The sequence below is a fragment of the Saccopteryx leptura genome, chromosome 4 (assembly GCF_036850995.1).
Source record: "Saccopteryx leptura isolate mSacLep1 chromosome 4, mSacLep1_pri_phased_curated, whole genome shotgun sequence".
NCBI classification, from domain to species: Eukaryota; Metazoa; Chordata; class Mammalia; order Chiroptera; family Emballonuridae; genus Saccopteryx; species Saccopteryx leptura.
In genome coordinates this window covers 172533505-172560635 of record NC_089506.1, presented here as the reverse complement: position 1 = coordinate 172560635, position 27131 = coordinate 172533505, and the positions used below count along the sequence as shown (strand labels likewise).

Below are 27131 nucleotides of genomic sequence, written 5' to 3'. Positions count from 1 at the left end.
TAAAACAGAAACTGATTTACAATGCTTTTTAATGGTTGAGTTTAAAAAAATTTATATGGGAACATGGTGAACTGTAGTACATGTTATATGTAACTAAATTGCACAGGCATTCCATTTTTTCCCCTCATTCCCTCTTGAATTCGGAAGCTTCAGAACTTCTGGGAAGAAAGCCTCAATTCCAGCATGTGGGGTCATGCAACAAACAGGCTTTAATGCTGATCAGAAAAGTCCAGTCATTACTTGGCAAGGCATTCATCCTCTTTGCACCTCATCTGTAAAATTGTGGGTTTCTGCGGCAAACCAGCACAGCTAGTAATTCCAGGTCCTGAGTGGGAACAGCGTGGAATTAAGAAAATAAACTTGATCAGGAGGCCTCTGCAAGCTGCTGGCAAGAACAGAGCGCGCTCTCCACCCCTAACCTTGCTTTATTTATAGGGCATAGAGAGTCATTAGCAAATCAACAAGATCATCAAAACAAAGTTACATTTTCAAGGCATTCCCAAGAATTCTACCAAGTGCAGAAAACCCCCACCATACATAACATCTTAACAAAACTAAGGATAAAAAGGAAATTGCCTCAAGTCCTTCCAGGGACAGGGGGGATAGGATGAGTAGAAACAATCCAGCACCACAGCTACCGTGGAGGTGTGGAAAAAAACAGACTTTAGCAACTTCACTAAGCAAGTGAGGTGGGGAGTTGGGTAGACTGTCAGTTTACTGCCAGTTCCCCATACCTCTGTCCCCCTAAGTCGAAACTGCAAAGACCCTGTTGGCTTGCGGTCCCCAACAGGTTTCTATTAAAGACAATTGCTAATGTCCCTTGCTGTCCTAATTCTACACTACCACACCTTTATTTAATTGCCGGCCGGAGAAGAGGCTATGACTGCTGACAGTGCTGTGGGAAGACAGAAGAACTTTCCACAGCGAGAGACTTCTCCCAAATACGAAATAAAAGTGGGAAGTACTTTAAAACCTAAAGGGGATGCTGTGCAGCAGCCCTATGGTCCTTTCACCTGTTTAGAGCTCTTCTTTTCTCAGTCTATATGTAAAGATGGAATTATTAGCCCGGAAGACGGTGGCCTGATCTAATAATACGGCTTCCAACAACCCCAGGTTAATTTGTTTCCCATTTGTTTTGAAAACAAGATAGAAGAAACGCGCTCCAGCCGCGCCAGGTGAATTTTACAACCCTAGACCCGGATCTGTGGAAGCCGCGCCCTAACCCTAGGCTGGCGCCTACCACGTGGGTGTGTAGGTGCCGGAGTTTTTCGGACCAGCTGTCCGGATTTCCGCGCCCTCTGTGCCGGGGGCGGCGGAGGCGGGGGGCCGCAAGCAGCTGCGGAGGCGGAGGCAGGGCGCTGACGGAAGGCGGGGCAGGCGTACCCTTGCTGCGGTCTTTTGAATTCGGTTCTTGCCCAGAGCCCGGGAAAGGGACACCTACTATGTGGTCTGTCCTCGGCCACTTGGCAAGAACGTGTTATGCGTGTGGAAAAGCAGAAGCAAAAAGCGGAATATGAGTGATTTGTGACCAGACAGGGACTGTGAAGTTCACTATACGAATCGGGCCGGAAGAAACGGAGGCGCGCAGGGCGGGGACAGGGACCAACTGGGGAACCCCCAGCCCAGGCAGCATGGGAGGGGGCGGTTCGGCGGTGCCAGGGGAGAGGGTACAGAGCCGCCTGCTCTTCTCCGCCCCGTCTGGAGTCAGGCAATGTAACTTGTCTGTGATGCGTGGTACGGTGCATTGCCAAAGTCCAAGGAAAGCAAAAGGAAGCGGGGGCGGGGGGTGCCCGGACTAGAGGCCAGGGCTGCAGCCTGCAGCAGCGCAGCACGCCGGCCCCGCCCGGCCCTACCCGGCGCTGCCCTCAGCCTCCGCCGCGCCCTCACTTCCGCCCCTCCGGGCTTCCTATTCGCCTCGGGGCGTCGGCGCCAGCCTAGGTGGGAGTGAGGGGCGAAGTAGCCGGACCCCCATGACGCGCCACAGCCCCGGCTGCTGCTACGCTGCCGGGTGGTCTAGCTCATAGTCCCTCCTCCTTTGTGCGGTGGGAGCTGTTGCTCGGGCGACGGCGCCGCCCCGCCCCGCCCCGCCCCTGCAGCGCCCGCGCCTGGGTCTCCGTGCGGCCGCCGGCCCCGCCGCAGTCTGCTGGAGCCGCCGCCGCCGCCGGCAGCGGGCTGAGTTTCCGGGGCCGCCGCAGGGAGTGAAGCCCCTCTCTGCGCCTGTGCTCTCGTCCGCCCTGGGCTCTGACCACGTCGGCCCGCTGGCCGGATCCGGCTGACCAGCTCGCCCTCTGGCTCCCAGAGGAGGCTCCACGGCAGCCGCAGGGACCCGCCCACCAGACCCTGCCCGGCGCCAGTCTGCCTGCTGGGACCCTGCGGTTGATGACACCTGGCCGAAGGCTGCCATGGAAGGGGATGGTTCAGACTCGCTGGTGAGTGGGGCAGAGCTGCGGCCGCCGCACGCCTCGAGGGCGGCGCGCCGGGGCTCCTGGGTCTCTCCCCTCCGCGTTCGCTGGGAGGGAGCCGCTCCGGGAGAGCGAAGGCTGCCGGGTGGTGGTCCCGCTTCCTGTTCGCCTTCCCCGTCCCGGGCCGGGCTCCCTAACCCGTGCGCCCCCTTTCTACCTCTCGGAGGGTCGGATTCCGGGTCCGCCGCTCGGGTGCGGTTGTCGCCCATCTGAGCATCTGGGGGAGTCCGGATGGGGCTCTTTAACGGGGTTCAGTTGTAGAATTAATTCACTTTGGGGAGTCTGGTGCCCGCCGCAGCTCAGGGCTCGTGTTCCGCTGCCCTTTGTCTGGGAGCGCGATGGGGTCGCCGCTCGAGTTCCGCTAGGACCCCTGCGGGCTCGGCCCGGTCCGGCTGCCTTGGCCCAGAGCGAAGGCTCCTCCCTGGCGCAGGCGAGCTCTGGCCGCTGTCGGGGTAAGAGTGGTTTTGTTTGAAGGAGTTGGATAGGTAATTTTTTTTTTTTTTTTCTTTCTTTTGGTAAGAGTGTGTTTAGTTTTATTTATTTTTTATTATATTGAATTTATTGGGGTGACATTGGTTAATAAAACCATACAGGTTTCAAGTGTACAACCTAATAAAACATCTGGACACTGACTGCATCGTGCGCTCACCACCCAAAGTCAAGTCTCTTTCTGTCCTCAGTTGGATTGGCCATTCATAAGAACTTGTTAGTTTTCTGTCGAATCTCATTTATTTTGAAACAGCCTAATTGTGGGAACCACCACATCACATTTCTCTTAGATTGTTTCCCCTCAATGAATGTAAACTGAACACTGTCTTTTGGGTAAAAATTACTTTATATCTATCGTGCTTAAAAAGCTGCTTTACGTACAAGAAAAATGGAAATGAACTTTAGATCTTACCTCCCATAAAATGGATTGTGAGAACCTAGGACAATATTTTCTTTTGAATTGTCATCTTTTTCTTGTAAAATGAGATAGGATGTAAATATTCTGTATTCTTTTTTTTTTTTAAATGTTTTTATTAATTTTTAGAGAGGAGAGAGAGTAAGAGAGAGAGAAGGGGGAGGGAGGAGCAGGAAGCATCAACTCCCATATGTGCCTTGACCAGGCAAGCCCACCAGGGTTTTGAACCGGCGACCTCAGTATTCTAGGTCGACGCTTTATCCACTGTGCCACCACAGGCCAGGCAATATTCTGTATTCTTTGATGTGAATTGTATCTGTCTTCCAAATTTACTAAAATGGTGACACGATTTGGGCTTTTATTAAATACTGTTGAATGATGCAGCAGGAAAGGCCGCAAAGACCCGTTGAGCCAGTTGGCTGTAGTGCTATTGTCAGGGATTATTAAAGCACTTTACTTTAGGGGGAATGTATAGCATACATTTTTATTTAATTAAAATATGATGATTTGAATTTAATTTTCTGTGTATTTCCAGTAGTTTAAATGATTGTACAGGGTTATTAGTACTTTAAAGTTGGACTGTCACTAAAATTGCTGGAATTCATAGCCCTTGAAGTTTGCTATATGCATGGGGGGGGAAAAGCCACACAGGGAAAGGATGTGAAAACTGGTATGAGGTTATCAAACCTTTAGAGTGGTGGAGTCTTAACTGTTTCTCACTGAAACTAATGCAAGCTTATAGTGTTGAAAGCATTTGTAATGGTGCCTTCTAATCCTGTACACCCTTTCAGTATTTAGAAAGTGCTTTTAAGATAACTGCTTTGGTATTGGCAGCATGAGAACCTCAAGGGTTTTACCTGCATTACAGTTGCAGCATATGAAAAATGATCACATTTAATGTAGAAAGTTGCTGATAAATTCAGCTTGTCAGTTGATTTCAAGTAGAGTTCTATGACCATACTTACCTAGTTTTGACCAGCTCTTGTTATTTGCTACTCACAGGGTAATGTCCTAAATAGGAAAACAGCCTTATTCTTAGTGCTGTATTCTTATTTTTATTGAAGTAATCTTTTAGGATTTCACTGAAGTCTTAGATCAGTAAAATAGTGATGGTTTGAATAACTTTATAACTTGATTAAATTATTGTAGTCCCCTAATATTTTCTGCTAATTTTTCTCATACTTCATTTTTTAACATTTAATGTCACTTCAGTTCTAGGCTGTTGAGTATTGAGAGGGGAGTTGATGGTGTAGTAGTTCATAATCAAAAAGCAACTTCAGATTAAAAAAAAAATCTGTTTCTTAATTCTTTTTGAAAAGGTAAACAGGTGTACTTGTACAAGAGGTGTAAGCATGTTAATATATTTAACCCACTTTTAGAACCTTTGATTCTGATTACCTTTTTTTTCTTTTCAATTTAAGGTTACCATTAAGAATATCGAAAGAGAGCTCATTTGCCCAGCGTGCAAGGAGCTGTTTACCCACCCATTGATTCTCCCTTGTCAACATAGTATTTGTCATAAGTGTGTGAAAGAACTCTTACTGACACTTGATGATTCATGTAATGACATGGGATCCGACAACTCCAATCAGAGCAGTCCTCGACTTTGGCTCCCCTCCCCTAGCATGGATAAAGTTGACAGGATTAACAGACCAGGTATGTGATAGCATTGGGGTTGGGAGTTTCATTGATAAACATAGAAGGGAAATTATTTTTGTCATTTTTAGGGTTAATCTTTCCAAGTGAATAAATTTAAACTGTATACAAGGACCCCTCCCCATTTTTAAATGTCAGAATGAACTCTTGTTATCTTTTGGTATACACTTAAAATTAGATATTGAATACCAATTTTATATTAAGCCTCTTATTAACTGTATACTCTGGAGCAGTGGTCCCCAACCCCTGGGCTGTGGACCGGTACCGGTCCATGGGCCATTTGGTACCGGTCCGCAGAGAAAGAATAAATAACTTACATTATTTACGTTTTATTTATATTTAAGTCTGAACGATGTTTTATTTTTAAAAAACGACCAGATTTCCTCTGTTACATCCATCTAAGACTCACTCTTGACACTTGTCTTGGTCATGTGATACATTTATCTGTCCCCCCTAAAGCCCGGTCTGTGAAAATATTTTCTGACATTAAACCGGTCTGTGGCCCAAAAAAGGTTGGAGACCACTGCTCTAGGGCATGTTCTTGCCCTGTGACACCCTTCACGTGAGGGATGAAGTAATGAATTACTGCAGTATTTACTAGGGGAATATCTATTTATGGTAATAAGTGAGTAAACATGCAGAATTGGGGATGGCTACATAGTGACTGGTCCTGAGGAATTATTTGGTATCATTTTATTCCACCTGAGGAATTTATTTTCTTCAGCCATTTTAAATCCATTTTTTAAAAATAAGGATTTTGAAAATCAAATAATAGTGGAATTCTGTAGTAATGATACAAGTAGATCTAATGACATGTATAGGACATATACTATATATACCTTTATTATATAGCCAATGTTTGAATTGTTTCCTGTTGGGATAGTGTTGCTTTCTTCTAGATATCCAGAATAGGATTAATAATTAGTAGATCTAAATTAATTTGAAATCACTAGGAACAGGGCCACTGAAAAATGAAAGGCCAAAACCAGCAGTGGGGACCAAGGGAAGGGCTGGGTTGGGTGGAGATACCACAGCGTCCTGTTAGGCATGTTCTTTGTATGGAGAGTGCTTGAGTGGCCGTAAGCACCAGACCTCACAGCTTCAGCTTTTCCCAGTTTGAGCTTTGAGATTTTAAGTTTAATTCTTTCCCCAACTCTGTCCATTTCTTCTTTTTATACAAATAACTTTTTTTTCTTCTTTTTCTAAGTGAGAAAAGAGATAGAAGGACAGACTCCCACATGTGCCCTGATGGGGATCTGCCCAGCAACCTCCGTCTGGGGCTGGCTGCTGCCCATCTGGGGCCATGTTTGGAACTGAGCTACTTTTAGCACCTGAGGTGGAGGCTCCACGGAGCCATCCTCAGTGCCTGGGGCTGATGCGCTCTAACCACTCAAGCCATGGCTGTGGGAGAGGAAGAGAGTGCGAGAAGGGGGAGGGAGGGAGAAGCAGATGGTCGCTTTATCTGTGTGCCCTGACCTGAAATGGAACCCGGGACATCCACAAGCTAGGCCGACAGAGTCTCTCTCCCCTCCTCTCACTTGGAAAACAATAAATTATAGTTCTACAGTCATGTGTCACGGAAGGATGGAGGTACATTCTGAAATCTCTCTTCCGGTGACTTAGCAGTTGTGTGGCACAGGGGAGGTGAAGCCAGCTGAGAGCCAGGGTGGTGGGGGTGCCTCATGCAGAGGGAGCCAAGTGAAGAGGTACTCAGTTTCACTGTTTGTGTATTAATACTTAGCATAGTTTTTATATTGATTACATTTTACAGCAGTAGTGTTTTGGATGTTTGGTTAAATAACATGTGTTATTGAAATGAATTTCACCTGTTTCTTTTTATCTGGATACTGGGAAATTTAAAATGACAGACAGGGGCTTACTTAAACTTCTGGCTCACACATTCCTTTGGATAGCATTGCATTGGACATTTGACAGATTTTAAAACTAAAAGGTGCCTTGAAAGGAGAGTAAGGTTTATATATATAAAAATAGCATATTAAATTATGTAAAAATAAAAACTGTATTATTGTACAGTTTTGGTTGTAATATATGCATGTTTTCCCCATTTGTATTTCCTTTTGTCAGAAAGATATAGTTAGGTGTAGTAATGTTTATTTACATTGTTATTTATATCAGTAAAAAATCAACCAAAAGATGCTTGACTTGACTTTGTATTTTCAATGGTTACCAGAAATATGATTGTTTAAAAATACAAAATTATAAGCTAAAGTGTAGGTCTTTTAAGTGCTGCTCCAGTGATTAGTTTTACACACTAAGATCAGCTTGATGAATGTTTTACAGTGATGGCTTCATAAAAGCCATGTGTACCAGGAAAACACATGTTCTTTACTGTTAAGTCAATACTTGTGTTATGTGGAGGACACAGTTCCTGCTTTATCTTTTGTTAACAAGTTGTGAATCTTCTCTTTGAAATTCTAAATCCAGCTTTCTGTTCATTGTTCACAGCATTACAGTGGAGATCTTTGGGGTGGAGAGGTAGAAAATGCTTTATTGCTTGTGTGGCCGCAGGCAGTCTAGTGTTATATTTAAATGAAATAACCTTGTATTGATTATGTTTTAAACATCAGTGGTCAAGTCTTCAAAATTTTGTAGGAAGTGAGCAAATTGGGCTGAAATGACTTAAAGGTCAACAGGACTAAATTTCCAAGCAAGTTCTGATGTTTTTAAAGGGAGCACTGATTATTAGTGCTTGCATGTTATAAGTATACGTGACAAGATATTTTTTAAGAAAATGATATACCCGTTGTTAGCTTTTTAAATATGTTACCTTAAAAATTCTTTTCATTTACTTAGTGGAACAAAGCTTGTGTAAACCGTATTGTTACCTTGAGGAGGTTAAATAAGCCAATACTTCCTTCTGTATTTTAATAATTTGCTTAAAATGTTGATATTTTTTGTAGTTAAAAACATAATCTTTGCTTGTTTTATGCATATGGTGTTTTTCCTTTGTTAATGTTTTAAAGTATTTGAGTTGTAATATTGAGGTCTTACCCATTTGTGGGCACATAATGTACACTGCTTTTTTAGGCTGTCCTGTAGTGTTTGATTCTATGTGAAAGATGGGCCAGCCTGTCTTATTAATTTTTCTTTTCTTTTCTTTTCTTTTCTTTTTTTTACTCCAGTTGACCTTTAAAGTAATATTGGCTACTTGGTTTTGAAATGCTGGTGATACCTTATATCTTACTGGAGAAAATAAACATCTGAAATGTTATCCCTTTTCTGTCTTCCTTACCTTCCCATCCATGCCTTGATTTTATTTTATTTTTTTAATTTAAATGATTTTTATTTTTGAATTACAGTTGACATACAATATTATATCAGTTTCTTATGTACACCCCAGTGACTAGACATTACATAATTTATTAAGTGATTATCCAACTAAATCTAGTACTCATCTGCCACCATAAATAGTTATTAAAATATTCTTGACTATATTCCCTATGTCGTACTTTACATTCCCATGACTGTTCTGTAACAACCAATTTGTGGTTCTTCATCCCTTCACTTTTTTTACCCATCCTCCCAACCCCCCCTCCCATCTGGCAACTGTTAAAATGTTCTTTGTTATCTATGAGTGTGTTTCTGTTCTGCTTTTTTTTTTTTTTTTAAAGGTTTTTAATGTTTATATTATTGATTTTAGAGAGAGAGGATGGGAGAGAGAGAGAGAAACAGGAACATACATCCGTTCTTGTATGTGCCCTACCGGGGATCAAACCAGCAACCTCTGTGCTTTGGGACAATGCTCCAACCAATTGAGCTATCTGACCAGGGCTGTTCTGCTTCTTCATTTATTTATTTTTTAAGTTTCATTTGTTGATAGATACATATTTCTTGCCATTTTATTATTCATATTTTTGGTCCTTTTTTTTCTTCTTAAAGAAGATCCTTGAACATTTTCATTTAATACTGGTCTGGTGGTGATGAACTCCTTTAGCTTTTCCTTGTCTGGGAAGCTCTTTATCCTTTGATTCTAAATGATAGCTTTGCTGGGTAGAGTAATCTTGGTTGTAGGTCCTTGTTTTTCATCACTTTGAATATTTCTTTCTAATCCCTTCTGGCCTGTGAAGTTTCTATTAAAAAATTAACCAATGGTCTTATGGAAGCTTCCTTGTTGGTAACTAACTGCTTTTCTCTTGCTGCTTTTAAGATTCTCTTTGTCTTTAACCTTTTCCATTTTAATTATGATGTGTCTTGGTGTGGGTCTCTTTGGGTTCATCTTGTTTAGGAGTCTCTGTGCTTCTTGGACTTGTATATCTTTTCCTATCAACATAATGACGATTAGGAAAGTTTTCTGTCATTATTTATTGATTTATTGACAGAGACAGAGAGTCAGAGAGAGGGACAGATAGGGATAGACTGACAGGAAGGGAGAGAAATGGGAAGCATCAATTCTTTGTTGAGGCACCTTAGTTGTTCACTGATTGCTTTCTCATGTGCCTTGACTGGGCCGGGGGACTATAGTAGAGTGATTTATCCCTTGCTTGAGTCAGTGACCTCGGACTCAAGCCAGTGACCTTGGGCTTCAAACCACCGACCTTTGGGCTCAAGCCAGTGACCATGGAGTCACATCTGTGATCCCACGCTCAAGCCATTGATCCTGTGCTCAAGCTGGTGAGGCCATGCTCAAGCCAGATGAGCCTGCGCTCATGCTGACGGCCTCTGGGTTGTGAACCTGGGTCCTCTGCGTTCCAGTCCAGCACTCTACCCACTGTGCCACCATCTGGTCAGGCTCTGTCATTATTTTTTAAAATAGAGTTTTCATTTCTTGCTCTCTTGCTTCCCCTTCTGGCACTTCTATGATGTGAATGTTGGTATACTTCAAGTTGTCCCAGAGACTTCTTATGCCAATCTTCATTTGTTAGGAATCTTCTTTTTCTTTTTACTGTTCTGATTGTTTTTTGCTTCTTGTATTCCAAATCGCTAATTTGATTCTCAGCATTATCTGCTCTACTGTTGATTCTGTATAAATTATTCTTCATTTCAGTTAGTGTATCCTTCATTTATGACTGATTCTTTCTTATGGTTTCCATGTCCTTTTTTATGCTGTTGAAGTTTTAAGTTCAAGTACCCTTCCCCTAAATTCATTGAGCATCCTTAATAGCCAGTGTTTTGAACTCTATATCTAGTTGATTGCTTATCTCCATTTTGTTTAGTTCTTTTTCTGGAGTTTTGTTCTTTCATTTGGGATGCGTTTTTGTGTCTCCTCATTCTGGGAACCGTCCTGTGTTTGTTTCTATGAATTAGATAGAGCTACTACGTCCCCTGGGCTTGGAATAGTGACCTAATGTAGTAGGTCTCTTGTAGGGTCCAGCTACATCCCTTGATTTTAAAATCTTATTGTCACTTCTAGAAGCTGCATGTAATCTTTTCTGTTATAGGCTTTAGTGAGTTCCTGAGTATTTTAAATATTGAAATTTAACAATTAGGAAGAAAAGTAGGAGTAATTTGCTTTTTAAAAATGGTTGCTGCCCTGGCTGGTTGGCTCAGTGGTAGAGTGTCGGCCTGGCGTGCAGGAGTCCTGGGTTTGATTCCCGGCCAGGGCACACAGGAGAAGCGCCCATCTGCTTCTCCACCCCTCCCCCTCTCCTTCCTCTCTGTCTCTCTCTTCCCCTCCCGCAGCCAAAGCTCCATTGGAGCAAAGATGGCCCGGGCGCTGGGGATGGCTCCTTGGCCTCTGCCCCAGGCTCTAGAGTGGCTCTGATTGCGGCAGAATGACGCCCCGGATGGGCAGAGCATCGCCCCCTGGTGGGCGTGCCGGGTGGATCATGGTCGGGCGCATGCGGGAGTCTGTCTGACTGCCTCCCTGGTTCCAGCTTCAGAAAAATACGAAAACAAACAAACAAATAAACAAACAAAAAATGGTTGCTTACTATCTTTTTTTGATTAAGGTAGTAGTGAGAAAAAGGCTTTGCAAGTTGAAAATACTAATGATAATCAAAAGTTAAATATAACTGGTAGGAATTAGATGGTCAGAATGTGTGAAAAGAAACATTAAGGTGGCAGTATAAGACATCAGCCCATTGCCAAACACCAGCCCAACAGGAATGTGCAGTGTGTAGAGAGGTAGCTCAGTGACTGCCAGGTAGTAATAGTGGGGAAATTGTCGCTAGCCAGAATGTGGAAGAGGGTGCAGCTAGCAGTTTTTGAACCTGTTATGAAATAACTGCTTTTTTTTTTTGGTATTTTTCCAAAGTGAGAAGCAGGGGTGGAGGGATGGCGATGGTGGGGAGTCACACAGACTCCCACATGCGCCCAACAGGGATCCACTTGGCACGCCCACCAGGGGGCGATGTTCGGCCCTTCTGGGGCATTGCTCTGCTGCAGTCAGAGCCATTCTAGCACCTGAGGCTGAGGCCATAGAGCCATCCTCAGCACCCAGCCAACTTTTGCTACAGTGGATCCTTGGCTGCAGGAGGGAAAGCGAGAGATAGATAAAGGATAGGAGAAGGGTGGAGAGAAGCAGATGGGTGCTTCTTCTGCGTGCCCTGACTGGGAATTGAACCCGGGACTTCCACATGCCGGGCCAATGCTCTACTGCTGAGCCAACCAGCCAGGGCTATTAACTCTTTGTTTTGAAATATTTTTCTTTTTGATTATTAAATAGTAAACCATATGACTGAAAGCTGACTTTGGGGGGGATTTTTTATTAACTAATTTGAAGAATTTTTGGAGTTTTCAGTTTTAAATTGTATTGTTTTATACTTAATTTTTTTTGTTGTTGTTGTTGTATTTTTCCGAAACTGGAAACGGGGAGAGACAGTCAGACTCCCGCATGCGCCCGACCAGGATCCACCCGGCACGCCCACCAGGGGCGATGCTCTGCCCCTCCGGGGCGTCGCTCTGTGGCGACCGGAGCCACTGTAGCGCCTGGGGCAGAGGCCAGGGAGCCATCCCCAGCGCCCCGGCCATCTTTGCTCCAATGGAGCCTCCCTGCGGGAGGGGAAGAGCGAGCCAGAGAGGAAGGAGAGGGGGAGGGGTGGAGAAGCAGATGGGCACTTCTCCTGTGTGCCCTGGCCAGGAATCGAACCCGGGACCCCTGCACGCCAGGCCGACGCTCTACCACTGAGCCAACCGGCCAGGGCCTTAATTTGTTTTTGAAGTAAAGGTATATGGGAAAAGAATTGATTCTGTAAGGTGACAGTGGTCAAATCATTTGTATATGTTATTGGTCCCACAAATGCAATTTGACATAAAATTGCATTGCATGGCCTATGTTGTTTCTAAGCCATTGTTATTATTTTTCATTATATCACGATATTGAGCAGTATTATCCATTGGAACGTTCTACTATCATGGAAGTGGTTGACTCTGCACAATGTAGATTGGTAGCCACTAGCCCCATGTGGCTCTTGAGAATTGGAATTGTGTCTGGTGCAACCAGGAAACTGAATTTTTAATTTAATTTAATTTGAATTTAATTTAGTTTTAATACCACATTTGGCTAGTGGTTGCTAATTGTATTAGCACAGCTATAGAGAGTAAGAAGATCACTCTATTACATTTTATTCTTAGTTCTAGTTCTTGATTTTTTTCATTACATTTACTTATCAGAATATTCTTTGATCTGTCCTGTTTTCCTTATTGCCCTGAACATATGTTATGTTATTTGTTTTTAGGAAAACAGTGATGGAAGTATGAAAGATAAAAATAAAATAAGTCAATTCTTTAGCGTTTCTTTCTTTTTTGTGTGTGACAGAGAGAGAGAGAGGGACAGATAGGGATAGACAGACAGAGATGAGAAGCATCAATTCTTTGTTGCAGCACCTTAGTTGTTCATTGATTGCTTTCTCATATGTGCCTCGACCGGGGAGCTCAAGCAAGTGACCTTGGGCTCAAGCTGGTGAACCTTGCTCAAACCAGATGAGCCCATGCTCAAGCTAGCGACCTCAGGGTTTTGAACCGGGGACCTCCATGTCCCAGTCTGATGCTCTATCCACTGCACCACTGCCTGGTCAGGCTCTATAGCATTTCTGAAAAAAATTTGAGAACTTTTAAGGTCTGTTTAGAAAAAAGACAAGATAATATTGATTTAATATTTTGTCTGATTTGAGAAGTTTAATATAATTCTATATACCTAAACTTTTATTATAATAATAAGTTAAAGGAGGTTTACAGAAAAGGGATGAAACTTTTTTTTAAAATTCTGAACATGAAGGCCAAAATCGGGGTGTCACCAGTGTACATGGTTAAGCATGATTTTGTTGTCATGATTTCATTTTTTTATCTTGTTACTTAATTGGTCATAACCTTCAATTCATAAAGCCAATAATAACCCATTTTTTTAAAAAAATTGTTGAGATTAGTCAACCATTTTCATTGTATCACCTAGTTCATGTGTGGAAGCATGCAACTAAATGTGAATTTCCATATGTTTAAACTTGACCACTGCACTGTATCACTTCCAGTATTAATTGGCTTGTGTTTTCACTAAATAAAATTTTCATTGGCATGCATTTTAAAAACGGCTTTGCTGCTTATTTCATTATATGCCTGATGTGTTGTGAAACGTTTGGACTGTATTGCATGCTTTTTGAAATATTAATAGTACAAGAATATATTTTATTTAGGATTTTTAGATTTTTGTGGCACAGCTTTTTTTTGTGTGTGCTTTTTTTGGTGTGTTTAAAGATTAAAATATCTTTAAATAGAGATATTAAAAATACTCTGCATATTTGTTCCATAAGTAGCTTTCAGGGCCTAGTGCCTTCTGATTGCCAAATTTTACTTGTATATATTTATGATGCAGGGATTTTTAAAGACAGTCTTTTCAGTGGGGGTAGTATGTGCCAAGGCAGGATTAATATAGCTGTGTAAAGACCTTTCCTAAATGTGGTATACTAAGTTTAACCATTCATTTTTGGATACATGGCAGTATTGAAAGAAAGTGGTAGTTTAAGAAGTTTGTTTATTTTTAGGTAATTATTTTGTGGGCAGTCAACAGTACATGCTCTAAGAATAGATTTATAAATGAGAGGAGGGACTATGGTATGTATGCACCAATGTTAAATGGCAAACCTGGATTCTGGTGAATTTGTGGGTAAGGACTGTCATGCCTTAGTTTCTTGATTTGTTAAAATCAGGGTAATACTGAACTAAAGTGTGATTGATATTAATGTCATTCATTGTATTGTGTATGTATTATAAAACTATTTGTAATACTTCTTGGGTAACTTTTGGTTTACTGAATTAAGTAACCTTTAATGATTCTTTTTTTTTCAGGTCATAAGAAGATATTAAATGGTTGGTTCCTTTTAAAATCACTAGATTCTAGGACTATGAATGAGCTTTTCATTTTCACTCTTTTGTAGATTGTGCTTAATTAACTAATGATTTTGCCTACTGAATTTTTCCAGATAAAACAATACTATGGTGGGAAACCCTCTATTGAAGTGATTCTTAACAATTTTGTGATCACATACTCCTTTGAGATGCTGCTAAAATATATGGATTATTTAACCATAAATTATGCATAGGAATATCTATACAAAACTTGCATGCAATTTTAAATAATTTGCAAAACTATTTGGATCTCTTTGGAGCCAATTCATGGAGCTCCAGGTTAAGGGCTTCTGTGTGAATCATTTTTTATTGCATAGTCAACGCTTTATTTATTTAAATGGAAGTCCAATTCATTTGGGTGTGATACATAAAAATAACTATAAATATTTATATATGTAAATATATAAATTATTATATAATTTCAAAAGATCCATAGCCAGTATAGTATTGTATTATATATTTTGTCCATGTATCTGTTTTATTTAAAATGATTTTTTATATAGGATTTACTATAGAATACTTTCTTCTTTGATTTAATGACTTTGGTCTGTCTTTTATTTTCCAAGGGAAAAAATATATATATATATATTTTATAGGGACAGAGAGAGGGATAGGTAGGGACAGACAGGAACAGAGATGGATGAGAAGCATCAATCATCAGTTTTTCGTTGTGACACCTTAGTTGTTCATTGATTGCTTTCTCATATGTGCCTTGACCGCGGGCCTTCAGCAGACGGAGTAACCCCTTGCTTGAGCCAGTGACCTTGGGTCCAAGCTGGTGAGCCCTTCGCTCAAGCCAGATGAGCCCACGTTCAAGCTGGCGACCTTGGGGTCTCGAACCTGGGTCTTCCGCATCCTGGTCCGACGCTTTATCCACTGCGCCACCGCCTGGTCAGGTGGGAAAGTATTTTTTTAAAGAAGTATTTTCAGGTCCTGGGCAGTTGGCTCAGTGATAGAGCATCGGCCCAGTGTGTGGATGTTCCAGGTTCAATTTCTGGTCAGGGAACATAGGAGAAGTGACCATCTGCTTCTCCACCCTCCCTCTCTCCCTTCTTTCTCAATCTCTCTTCTCCTCCCTCAGCCATGGCTCAGTTGGAACAAGTAGGCCCTGAGGATGGCTCCATGGCCTTGCCTTAGGTGCTAAAATTTAAGCTTGGTTGCTGAGAAACAGAGCAATGGCTCAAGATGGGCAGAGCATTGCTCCAAAGGGGGCTTGCCAGGTGGATCCCAGTCGGGGCACATGCAGGAGGCTGTCTCTCTGTCTCCTTGATTCTCACTTAGAAAAAAAGAAATAATAAATAAATAAAAATAAAAAAGTATTTTCAGAATATGAATTGATTCAAAGGGAGTAACTTTGAGTATTTAAGTTTTTTAATATGCTTGTAGATATGTATCTTCACAAAACATACCCCTTTTTCTTCATTTTATTTTCTTACTAATGTAACTAAACAAGGACTTACTGATTACACAGGCTGGAAGCGTAATTCACTGACCCCTAGGACCACTACTTTTCCTTGCCCTGGCTGTGAGCATGATGTGGATCTTGGAGAGCGAGGAATCAACGGTCTGTTTCGGAATTTCACTTTGGAAACTATTGTCGAGAGGTATCGGCAGGCAGCCAGGGCGGCCACAGCCATTATGTGTGACCTTTGTAAACCACCACCTCAAGAATCCACAAAGAGTTGCATGGACTGCAGTGCAAGCTACTGCAATGAATGCTTCAAAATTTATCATCCTTGGGGTACTATAAAAGCACAGCATGAGTATGTGGGCCCAACCACTAATTTTAGACCCAAGGTAAGTGAAGTTCTTTTTGTTAGAATATGCCTTATAAAAGGAATTATTGCAAGTCTAGAATTTGACAGTAAGAAAGAAAATAACTTTAAAAGCTGGTACAAGAAATTAAGGCTTAGAAGTTGGGAGTTATTTAGTATGTTGCTAAACATCCCCACAGGTTAGCAGGCAGTGTTATGGTTCACTCGATTATATACAATAGAATACAACACAGTATGTGACTGTTCATAATGATAATGAGTTAGAGGAGGAAGAGTAAAATGGTTCAAGTTGAAAAGATTTTGTGCTTTAATAGATAAACCCGTAATTGTCTAAAAAATTAGATTAGGAGACATTTTCCTGATAGTCTTAGTTTGCTAAAATTGTACTGTGAATAAATAAGTGTAATTACAGCCTAATATTCTGAGGCTTGTGATATGCTGTCTAGTATCTGAAGTAGAATCTGCATTTCTTAAATATTCTGGGTAATTTCTATAATAATACTTGAAATAACTTTACTGTATGGTTTGCCCTGTTCTGTGACTGAAAAGCAGAATGATTTTTTTATATCTTCATTTATACTGGTTTCTGAGTTATATAGATTAAAAAAAGTATAATTGATTCTCTTAAGTTCTTACTCCTTACAACTTACTGTGTGAGTATGAAAATCTGTTTATATTGTTGAGCATAAAACCTTTAATTTGTAATAGAAAAATGGAAAAAAATCCCAAAAGTTAATCTTGAAACTATGAGCTGAGTATTTACATTGTATTAAATAGTGTAGTGAACTGGTAGTTTAATACAAAACCTAAACTTGCATGTTTTGAATGATGCCTTTCAAACCGTGTCATTGTGGTAAAACATATCAAGTAGTTTGCAGTCCTCTATTATGTTTCTGTCATTTTAAATGCTCAAGGTCACAGATTTTTAAAAAGTTATGACTTCAACCTGGTGTTTTACTATTTTTTTGTTTTGTTTTTAGTGAGAGAGACAGTGATAGAGAAAGAGAGAAGAAGCATCAGTTTTTTTGTTGTAGCACCTTAGTTGTTCATTGATGGCTTTCTCATATATACGCCTTGACTGGGGGACTACAGCAGAGTGTGTGACCCCTTGCTCAAGCCAGCATCCTTGGGCTTCAAGCCAGCGGCCCTATACTCAAGCTGATGAGTCCACGCTCAAGCGGCAACCCAGACAAACCTGGGTCGTCTGTGTCCCAGGCTGACGCTATGTCCATTGCGCCACCGCCTAGTCAGGCTTTACTGTTTCTTTTAAATTAATAAATTCCATCATGAAAGAACTTATGATTATTAAATAAGTTATATGAGGCTTGTGTTTAATGAGTTAAGAATTTATGAAATATTGAGTAAACATTTTTAGTATAAATTACAGTCTTATTCTTTCTGTTTACAAATATAATAAAGATTAATAAGAGAAAACTGAAGAAATAAGAATAGGTTATTTGAGAAAAAAGTTTTCCCCCGTGTTACTGTTATTCAATATAGTAAAATTCTAAAAAGGTTATCCTATAGAATATTTGCCTATAACTTTGAGTTCTGGTCATCATTCTTTATAGAAAGTCAAACTTAATATTTTATTTATGACTTTGAGAATGTAGAAACTTGGACAAGCTAAAAAATTTGAACTCTTCCAGTTGTTTTTCTCTAAGATATGCACATTGGACATTTTTTCTTTCTTTCTAAATTATCAGAATAGTTATGGTAGCTTAAAATCTAAACTGTTGAACTCATAAACATCTTTTTGATTTCATCAACTCTTTGGTCTAAAGCAGTGGTAGTCAACCTGGTCCCTACCGCCCACTAGTGGGCGTTCCAGCTTTCATGGTGGGCGGTAGTGGAGCAACCAAAATATAAGTAAAAAGATAGATTTAATTATAGTAACTTGTTTTATAAAGATTTATTCTGCCAAACAATGAAATTATTATATGCTTTAACTTGCTTTAACTCTGCTTTATAAATTTTATAAAGTAAAGTTACTTCCCTACTTTATAAATCACCATTACTGTGGAACCAGTGGGCGGTTAGAAAATTTTACTACTAGCAGAGATACAAAAGTGAGCAGTAGGTATAAAAAGGTTGACTACCCCTGGTTTAAGGAAACTTCCCTTCCAAAAATAAAAGTAATTATTTTGCATAAATATTCAGATGTACTGCTAATGATAAGTTACTGAGTAAAACATAGAAATTTGAATCAGAAAAACACAATTTTAAATTTGACCAGCATGTGTACTTAGTATGCAAAAGCAAATGCATCTGGAGGCTTACATCATAAAGTGTTCCAAGACTCTGCTAGGAGCAGATAGATGTTTTGCGAGGATAGTGATGCAGTGGACTTGCATAAATATTTGTTATTGTGCCTTAGGAAAATATTATGATCATTGAGTTACCTATTTAGAGCCTTTCTAGCTTGGTGACACATTCTACTTAAGGCTGATAGTAATGAAATTTTTGCTGTCTTATCACCAAGTTTAGGAGAAATAACATCTACATATTTAATTGACTATTTGAAATTGAACAATAAAAATTCTAATATAGAGAATTTTCATATGATACACCAAATGCTTTTTTTTTTCTTTTTATACTTTTATTCATTTAAATGGCTTTATTTAGTGATTTTCTAAAGCAGATCTTTGTTTTTTGGGACTTTGAGAGTCCTGCAAGCTATGATGATCCTTAATCACACTTTTATTATTTATTCAACAGATCTTAATGTGCCCAGAACATGAAACGGAGAGAATAAATATGTACTGTGAATTATGTCGGAGGCCAGTTTGTCATCTCTGTAAGCTGGGTGGTAGTCATTCCAATCACCGTGTAACTACCATGAGCAGTGCCTACAAAACCTTAAAGGTAGGACTTGTTTAATTTTGGAACTAAATTTTGATTCTTTATAACTTTGTTATACTTTATGCCTTTAACTTTTTCTTTATAAAATCATGACTTCTTGTGTGGTCTGTTTTACTGAAATAAGTTAACAATGAAAATTGTTAATTAATGGTCCACTGATAGTATGTTGTTAGGATTTCTGACCCAGCTGTTCTTTGTCATACTGAGGTGCTAGTTCTGAATTCTGAGCAAAGAGACAAGGATGGAGGACTCTTTAGTGTGATCTGCAAGTGAGCCCAATGCCTGAGACATTGTCCTTGGGAATGGCACACCTTGAAAGACAGCAGCCATTTGATACTTGTTGCTTGCCCATAGGATTAGTAGAAACAGTTTTTGTTTGTTTATTCTGGCGGGACTCTCACTAGCTACAACTGAGTTGCTTCCTGTTTTTAATCTCATACATGGCACTTTTAAAACAGCAAAGTAGGCTGTGGTATAATGCTGTTTTTTTGTTTGTTTGCTTTATTCCTTTTTATTTTAAACAATATTTTAAAAAGAAGTTAATCCGTGCATAAATCTATGACCCATTTTAATTTTTGCTTCCTTTCTGTCTTTAACAATATATATGTATATTTGCATTTTTGGCCTATATCTAATTTTTATTTATATGTACAGCTTTATATTTTGCGTTTTATATGTCATGCTCAGTCTTCCTTCTACATTGAGTACATAGATTAGAGGTATAATTGTTTTATTGTCGTCTATTACTTGTGTCATCTGAATCATTACTGGGTCAGTTTTGACTGTTATTTCTTCTCATTGTGATTTGTATTCCCCCCTTCATTGTGTTCTTAGCAATTTTTGATTGGCTGCCTGGTACTGAAATTTTTACCTTGTTGGACACTGGATATTTGTATCCTACAGATATGCTTGTGTTTTCTTCTGGTATGTGATTAAGTTACTTGGAAACAGTTGTTCCTCTTCGGCCTTGCTTTTAAGCTTTGTTAGGCAGGACAGAGCAAGATTTAGTTCTAGGACTAATTTTAACCAAAGTGTGGATGTAAAAAACCTTTCTTTACTCTTCTCAGTGCCCTATGAATTTAGTCTGGCTGGTAGGGAACAGGCACTATTCCCAGCCTTGTGTGACATCCTGGAAGTGTTTCCTCTAATCCTACTGGCTGATTCTTTCCCTGACTTCTGGCAGTTTTCTCCCACGTATGTACTGATCAATAAATACTCTGAATGAGTAAGGGGAGCCCTGCTCTTCTCTAACCATCAGTTCTTAGGAATTACACTTACAAACCAGCCTCCCTGTATGTACCCTCCGTTTCATCTTTTCAACTCATTGGGGATAATGGCTCCTTGAGTTCTTTGCACCTGGCCTTGAAACCTCCAAACGCTAAGCTGGGGCAGCCATTGGCTCGTCGTGTTTACCATCTCAGAGTTCTTTGTTACTTGATGTCCAGTGTCTTGAGAGCTCTTGCGTATTTTCTGATAGGTTTTAAAATATTTTTCAAGTGGAGAGAAAGTCCAGTCATTGTTGACTTTGTTCTGCCCTCCAGTGGTAGTACCACTGTTTGCTAAATTTAACTTTGTCATCTTTTTTATTTATTGCTTATTGATTTGATTTTATACAAGTTGTCCAAAACAATTTTTTTGATGACTTGGAGTTGAATTTGTTCTTTTTCTTTTTTTTCTTTTCTAAGTGAGAGGAGGGGAGATAGAGAGATAGACTCCCACATGCTCCCTAATCGGGATGCACCCGGTAACCCCCATCTGGGGCCATGATCGCAACTGAGCTATTTTTAGTGCCTGAAGCTGAGGCTCCATAGAGCCATCCTCAGTGCGGGGGGCAATACTCTTGAACCAATTGAGCCATGGCTGTGGGGAGGGGGAGGGGGGAGAGATGGGGAGAAGGGGAAGGGTGGAGACGGTCACTTTTCCTGTGTGCCCTGACTGGAAATTGAACCTGGGACATCCACATGCTGGATCTACGCTCTGCCACTGAGCCAACCAGCCAGGGTGTGTTGTTAAATTTTTGATAATAGTATAGACTTAAGCTATTCTTTACATTTTGTTATTTCTCTCATATGTTTTAGACTTTTTAGAAAATAGACTCCATAACGAACTTTTCAGTTTCTAAAAGTAGCAAAGAGATTGCCTCAGATCTCCTTCCTTTCACCTGGTTTTAGATGTTTAAACTGGAGATTATATTAACATTTTCATTTTTACTCACTTGACTGTTGCAAAGAAAAAGGAGAAATGGGTGTCACATAAGATTACTTTGTGTTTTTTGTCTGCTGTTTGTTGAAACTGAAGTAGGGGCCAGGTTACCCATCTGCCTCTTTATTTGATCTGGCTTCTAATACAGGTAAACTGTGTTGTAGTATGTGGCCTCTCTGACTTATTACCAGGTTGTTTTGTGGATGGTGTCTATCAGTTCTGGAGAGGGCTATTACTGTGGGTGAACTGGCCTAAGTAGGTAATAACTGAGAGGGATAAGCCCTGCTACTGTAGTCTTCTGATAGGTGACACCTATTTTTTTTTCCTTCCATATAATTATCTCTCTTGTTAATCTCCAGACAGACAGAAATCAGAAATATGCACACGTACATATAATTGTTTAATGACTATCTAGGCTGAGATGAGCTTTGAGATTACTTTGGAAGGGTCTTTGTTACTATTTGTGTTGTGGGTGTGTGTGTGTGAAAGTGAATTATCAAGTCTGACGGAAGGCTGTACTATTTGATTGGCTGCTCTTTTACTTAGCAGCCTTAGGTAAAGAGTTTTGGGAGTGAAAATGAGCTATCAAAAATGTACCATTTGTATATTTAGGATTTTTGACTAATCTGAGCATTCCTATCTTGCTCTTTTTTCCAGCCTGCTTTCAATATCTTATATATTCTTGGGCCTCTGTGCTCAAGGTCAGAAACTGATTTAATAACTATAATCATTATAGTTGATTTTACAGTCTGTTCATCCATAGGCTGAAGAAGAGAAGTACTGTGTAAAAAAGGAAAAGAAGATTTTGTAAGGCCTGTGTTAAACTTCTATTTCTGTTTGTGTTACCAATATGTTCCAACAGGAAAAGCTTTCAAAGGATATTGATTACCTTATTGGCAAGGAGAGCCAGGTGAAGAGTCAGATTTCTGAACTAAACTTATTAATGAAAGAAACAGAGGTAAGTGATAAACTGGTTTGTCTATTCATCTAGATAACTTTTTTTATTAAGTTGGGTTAGATTTCACTTCTGCTTTTCTGGGACTAGGAAAACAAATGTAAAATATAAATTATAATTTTGTGTGATCAGTGCTATGCTAGAGGTGATTAATAGTGGTGCATAGGAAAGAATGACAAACTCTTTATGTGGCAGTTAAGGTCTCAAGAGCAGTAACAAGAGAAATGAAAGCTTTTGCAATTATCTATATTTTATAAAATTAATAGATGACATTTGAAAAAATGTACTATATGTGGAGAGGACCAGGTTTACTTAAAATTCCAGATATCCCTAAGTATATACCAAAACACATGTATTAGAATGTTCATAGCTGCACTATTTGTAATATCCACAAAGTGAAAACTATCCAGATGTTCGTCACTACTGGAATGTAAGCAGCAGTAAAAATAAGTATCTACAACAATGTAGACAAATCTTGCAATAGTATTGAAAGATGCCAGATACAAAGGAGTAAAAATACTGTGGAATTCTTTTTATAAAAAGTACTAAAAAAGGTGCAAATGGCCTATATTGTTCAGAATAGGACTTGTTAAAGACGAGGAGGATTAGTGCCTCTGAAAGTTAAAAGGGTGGCTTCTGGGATACTGGTAGTGGTCTTTTATATAATCTGGGTGCTGGTTACATGGGAGTGTTTGCCAAGATTCGTTGATCTCTACACATACGTAAATTTTTTTGTTTGTATATTACATTTCAATAAAATATTAGAAAAATTGTATTTAAAAAATACAGTAAAAGAGATCAGGACTGGGTTATTTTAAAATTTCAAGTAGTCTTCACTGATTTAATGCATATTTCTTTTCTCTATTTGAAATAAATTGAGGAAACATTACTTCTGATCACTTTAAAAGTTATAATTAAATAAAAAAATATTCTGGCTAGTATGAGACTGTTACTTCTTGAAAAAATTTTTTCAAAGATGAGTTAAAATTATTGAGAAATTATGTTAGCCCTGGCCGGTTGCTCAGTGGTAGAGCGTTGGCCTGGCATGTGGAAGTCCCTGGTTCAATTCCTGGCCAGGGCACACAGGAGAAGCGCCCATCTGCTTCTCCACCTGTCCCCCTCTCCTTCTCTGTCTCTCTCTTCCCCTCCCACAGCCAAGGCTCCATTGGAGCAAAGTTGGCCAGGCTTCATGGCCTCTGCCTCAGGCACTAGAATGGCTCCGCAGATGGGCAGAGCATCGCCCCCTAGTGGGCTTGCCGGGTGGATCCTGGTCAGGCACATGTGGTAGTCTGTCTCTCTGCCTCCCCACTTCTCACTTTGGAAAAATACAAAAAAAAAAAAAAAAAGGAAATTATGCTAGTTATCACTTTTAACCAGTATTGCTTTTTTAAATATTTTTTCTGGTATTCACTAATTGCATTCACTACCCTAAGTTCATTTTCATGTAATTTAAAAATGGAATTTTGTTTTTATATTTTTGTTTGATCAGTGTAATCCCCCAACATATAGCAAGTTATCAAGATAAATGGAGTCCTGGTCAGTTTCTCAGTGGCCTGGCAAGCAGATGCCCTGGCTTTGATCCCCAGTCAGGGCAAACATGAGAAGCGACCATCTGCTTCTCTTCCCCTCCCTCTCCTTCTTCTCTCTTTCCTCCTTTCTTGCAGCCAGTGGCTCGGTGGATCTGAGGATTAGCTCTAGGCATTGAGGATAGCTCGGTTGATTCGAACATTGTACCCAGATGGAGGTTGCTGGATGGATCTCGGTTGGGCACATACAGGAGTCTGTCTCTCTATCTCCTCTCCTATCATATTAAAAAAAAGAAAAGAAAAAAAATAGGTTGTTAGTCATGCTGCCCTTCTGAAATAAGGAAACTTCAATACATGTTTTAGAGTTTTTCATTCAGCAGGTTGAAAATTGAGGAACTTAGGCATCAAGTATTCATGTAGACATTGATTCCTTGGGATCCAGGAGAAATTAGTCTCTTTTTGTACCTTTGACCTATGCTGCATTGATAGCCTTATCAATAAGAATTTTCTACACTAGAGAATTTGTCTCTATTCTTGACTTCTACTCAGTGATGATTGTGATACTGTCTTTTTATCTATAATTATGCCAAACTGGAGAAAAAATCTCCTTCTTACCTACATTTAATATTTCTGAGTTTAATGTCCTGATTGGTCATTGAAATACTACCAAAATGTCACCAGCATCTGTCTTCCCCTGTCCCACCCACTTAAAAGAAATTGGCTTTTGGGGTAAGGAAACAGAAGGGAATCTGGAAAATTTTTTCTCTCATTATAAATATTGGTCAGAAATCATTGGAAAATGCACAGTGCACTTCTATAATATATTTTTACCTTTAAGAATGTTCTTGGAGATCTTTTTTTCTATTGGCTGCTGCTTAGTATCTGTCATGATGAGTGCTCTGACAGTATATTTTCAAATAATCAAGTTGATCTTTGATTTCATTGACATTAAAAATGTTTAATTAGTACTACAGATAGGATCTGTTTTTTGACAAAATAGGGGAACACATGTTGTACAGTGAAAATAATGCTTATTGAGAATATGTGACATTGTGGCAGGCATTTTATGTCAATCTTTTTCTGTCTTCAAAAACAGAAACCTAAATGGTTTCTCTTATCCCTAGTTTTTAGAAGAGAAAAAGTCAAGCATAAAATATTTAAGTAATTTGCATAAAGTCACATAGAATTTAGTTACAATAAAATTTTAATTTAAAGAGTTATTTTTCTTAGTAAAGGATGTTATTTTACTGAGTTTCATGGCTGTGGTTTACTATTGGATTAGTGTGGAAATGATAAAAACGTGTCCTTAATTAGAAATGAATTAAAAAGTCCAGAATTGTACTTTCCTGTGTCTTTGGTTAAATCAGTTAATTTCTGCCTCAGTTTCCTTTGTATACATATTGAAGATTGTTTTTTTATTTAAGTGAATACATTGTTTATTATTGGACTTTGGAGATTAAAAGTTTAAGGAAGGTATAATACTGTAAAATTAAAATGTCTAAATAAAAGTTACCAATCGTGCTGATAATTTCTTGATGCCAAATTATTGTTCTGAGAATTTCAGAGTTAGACAAAATTTATTTGCTTTACAATATTTGGATTTGTTTTGTTGAGTTTGGGTTATTTTGTGAAAAGACATTGGGATTTAGCAGATAAGGTAATGCTTTGCTTGTTTTATAATAGTGTAATGGAGAGAGGGCTAAAGAAGATGCAATTACACATTTTGAAAAGCTCTTTGAAATTCTAGAAGAAAGGAAATCATCAGTTTTGAAAGCAATTGATGCTTCGAAGAAACTCAGATTAGACAAATTTCAGACTCAAGTGGAAGAATATCAGGGACTTCTAGAGAACAATGGACTTGTGGGATACGCTCAAGAGGTGCTGAAGGAGACGGATCAGTCTTGTTTTGTACAGACCGCCAAACAGCTCCACCGCAGGTATCTCGCTCTTCACCTAGAATCTCCTTAGTGTCTTGAGACCGTGCTGTACAACCCACTTTAGCTCTGAGTGGTTCCTTCATAACCTGTCATGTGAAGTACCCCTTGCTTCGCTCTGAACTTGAATGTTAAGTCAAATATTCTTTTGTTAACCACATTACAGATACTTAGTCTAATTTGCCTTTTTAACGAATTATTTCTATAATTTATAATGTCTGGATACAGAATACAGAAAGCTACAGAATCTTTGAAGAGCTTTAGACCTGCGGCTCAGACTTCTTTCGAAGACTATGTTGTTAATACATCCAAACAAACAGAACTTCTTGGAGAACTATCCTTTTTCTCTAGTGGTAAGTTCTAGTAACAGCAGAACCATGCTCTTTTAGTCTGAATTTACATTGTGTAGAAAAAACACAACTTCTCTTTTGTTGGACGTGATGAAGCAGCATCTCAGTTGCCCAGAACCATCATATCTTAAACCATACTGTATAACTATGTTTTTATTCACAAAATCTATATTCTGTTGGTGTGTCTTTTTAAGCAGTGTGTAAATGCCATCAAATTGTATGTATCCTTTCTGTAAATTGCTTTTATAAAAAAATTAAGATAAATATTTGTTATACACAAAATTCTGGTTTAACGCTATATTTTAACTGTTCATAGTAAGTATTTCATTATGTAAATCATTTTTCTACTGAGAAACAATTTGTTTCTATTTTCTCTCTTATTGTTAACAGTGCTGTATTGAACATTTTCATCAGTGGTTGTTGTGCACATGTATGTGAGTTTCTCTGGGGCAGAAACCTGGGTATTTCCAGGCTAAAAGTGACTCTTAAGATGAATAAGCATTTACCTTGCTATCCTTGCCAAAATAAAATATCTAGAGTGGGTACCTTAAACAACAGAAATTGATTTTCTTCCAGTTCTGGAGGCTAGAAGTCTGAGAGCAAGTGTTGGTAGGGTTGGTTTCTCCTGAGGCCTCTTTTTGGGTTTGCATGTGGCCAGCTTCCTATGTGTTCACATGATCTTCCCTCCGTACAGATCTGGGTCCAGACTTCTTTATCATGACACTAGCCATGTTAGTCATGTTGGAGGAGGGTCTGCTCTAATGACCTCATTTTAATTATCTATTTAAAGACCCTGTCTTCAATAAAGTCACATTGTGAGGTGCTGGGGATCAGAACTTCACATTGTAGGGGGACACAGTCCAGCCAGTACGACTTGTTCATGTTGTGCTGCTCCCCAGCAGGGAGTTCTTCCTTTCCTCTTTTTATTTACCTTTTCATCCCCCTCAGATTTCTCTCCTAGTGATGATGAACAATTATAATCCTTAGAAAGGTATATGCCTGACCAGGCAGTGGCGCAGTGGACAGAGCGTCGGACTGGGATGCAGAGGACCCAGGTTCGAGACCACGGGGTCACCAGCTTGAGCACGGGCTCATCTGGTTTGAGCAAAAAAGCTCACCAGCTTGGACCCAAGGTCGCTGGCTTGAGCAAGGGGTTACTCAGTCTGCTGAAGGCCAGCGGTCAAGGCACATATGAGAGAGCAATC

The 27131-nt window shown here is 39.7% G+C and overlaps 1 protein-coding gene across 4 annotated transcripts in view; it reads left to right on the top strand.

Annotated features, from left to right (window-relative positions):
* TRIM36 (tripartite motif containing 36) overlaps positions 1-27131 on the top strand; it is a 45681-nt gene that overhangs the window by 9889 nt on the left and 8661 nt on the right. The window contains exons 1-8 of one of the 4 annotated variants that reach the window (XM_066382039.1): positions 1924-2429; positions 4788-5022; positions 14263-14283; positions 15794-16119; positions 18816-18962; positions 22024-22119; positions 25326-25579; positions 25805-25929. In XM_066382039.1, the coding sequence (XP_066238136.1) occupies positions 2403-2429; positions 4788-5022; positions 14263-14283; positions 15794-16119; positions 18816-18962; positions 22024-22119; positions 25326-25579; positions 25805-25929 (1231 nt within the window). In that variant the 5' untranslated portion in view covers positions 1924-2402. Of the gene's footprint in view, positions 1-1923; positions 2430-4787; positions 5023-14262; positions 14284-15793; positions 16120-18815; positions 18963-22023; positions 22120-25325; positions 25580-25804; positions 25930-27131 lie in introns of those variants that run through there. The other 3 variants (XM_066382037.1, XM_066382040.1, XM_066382038.1) reach the window with 3 other exon arrangements.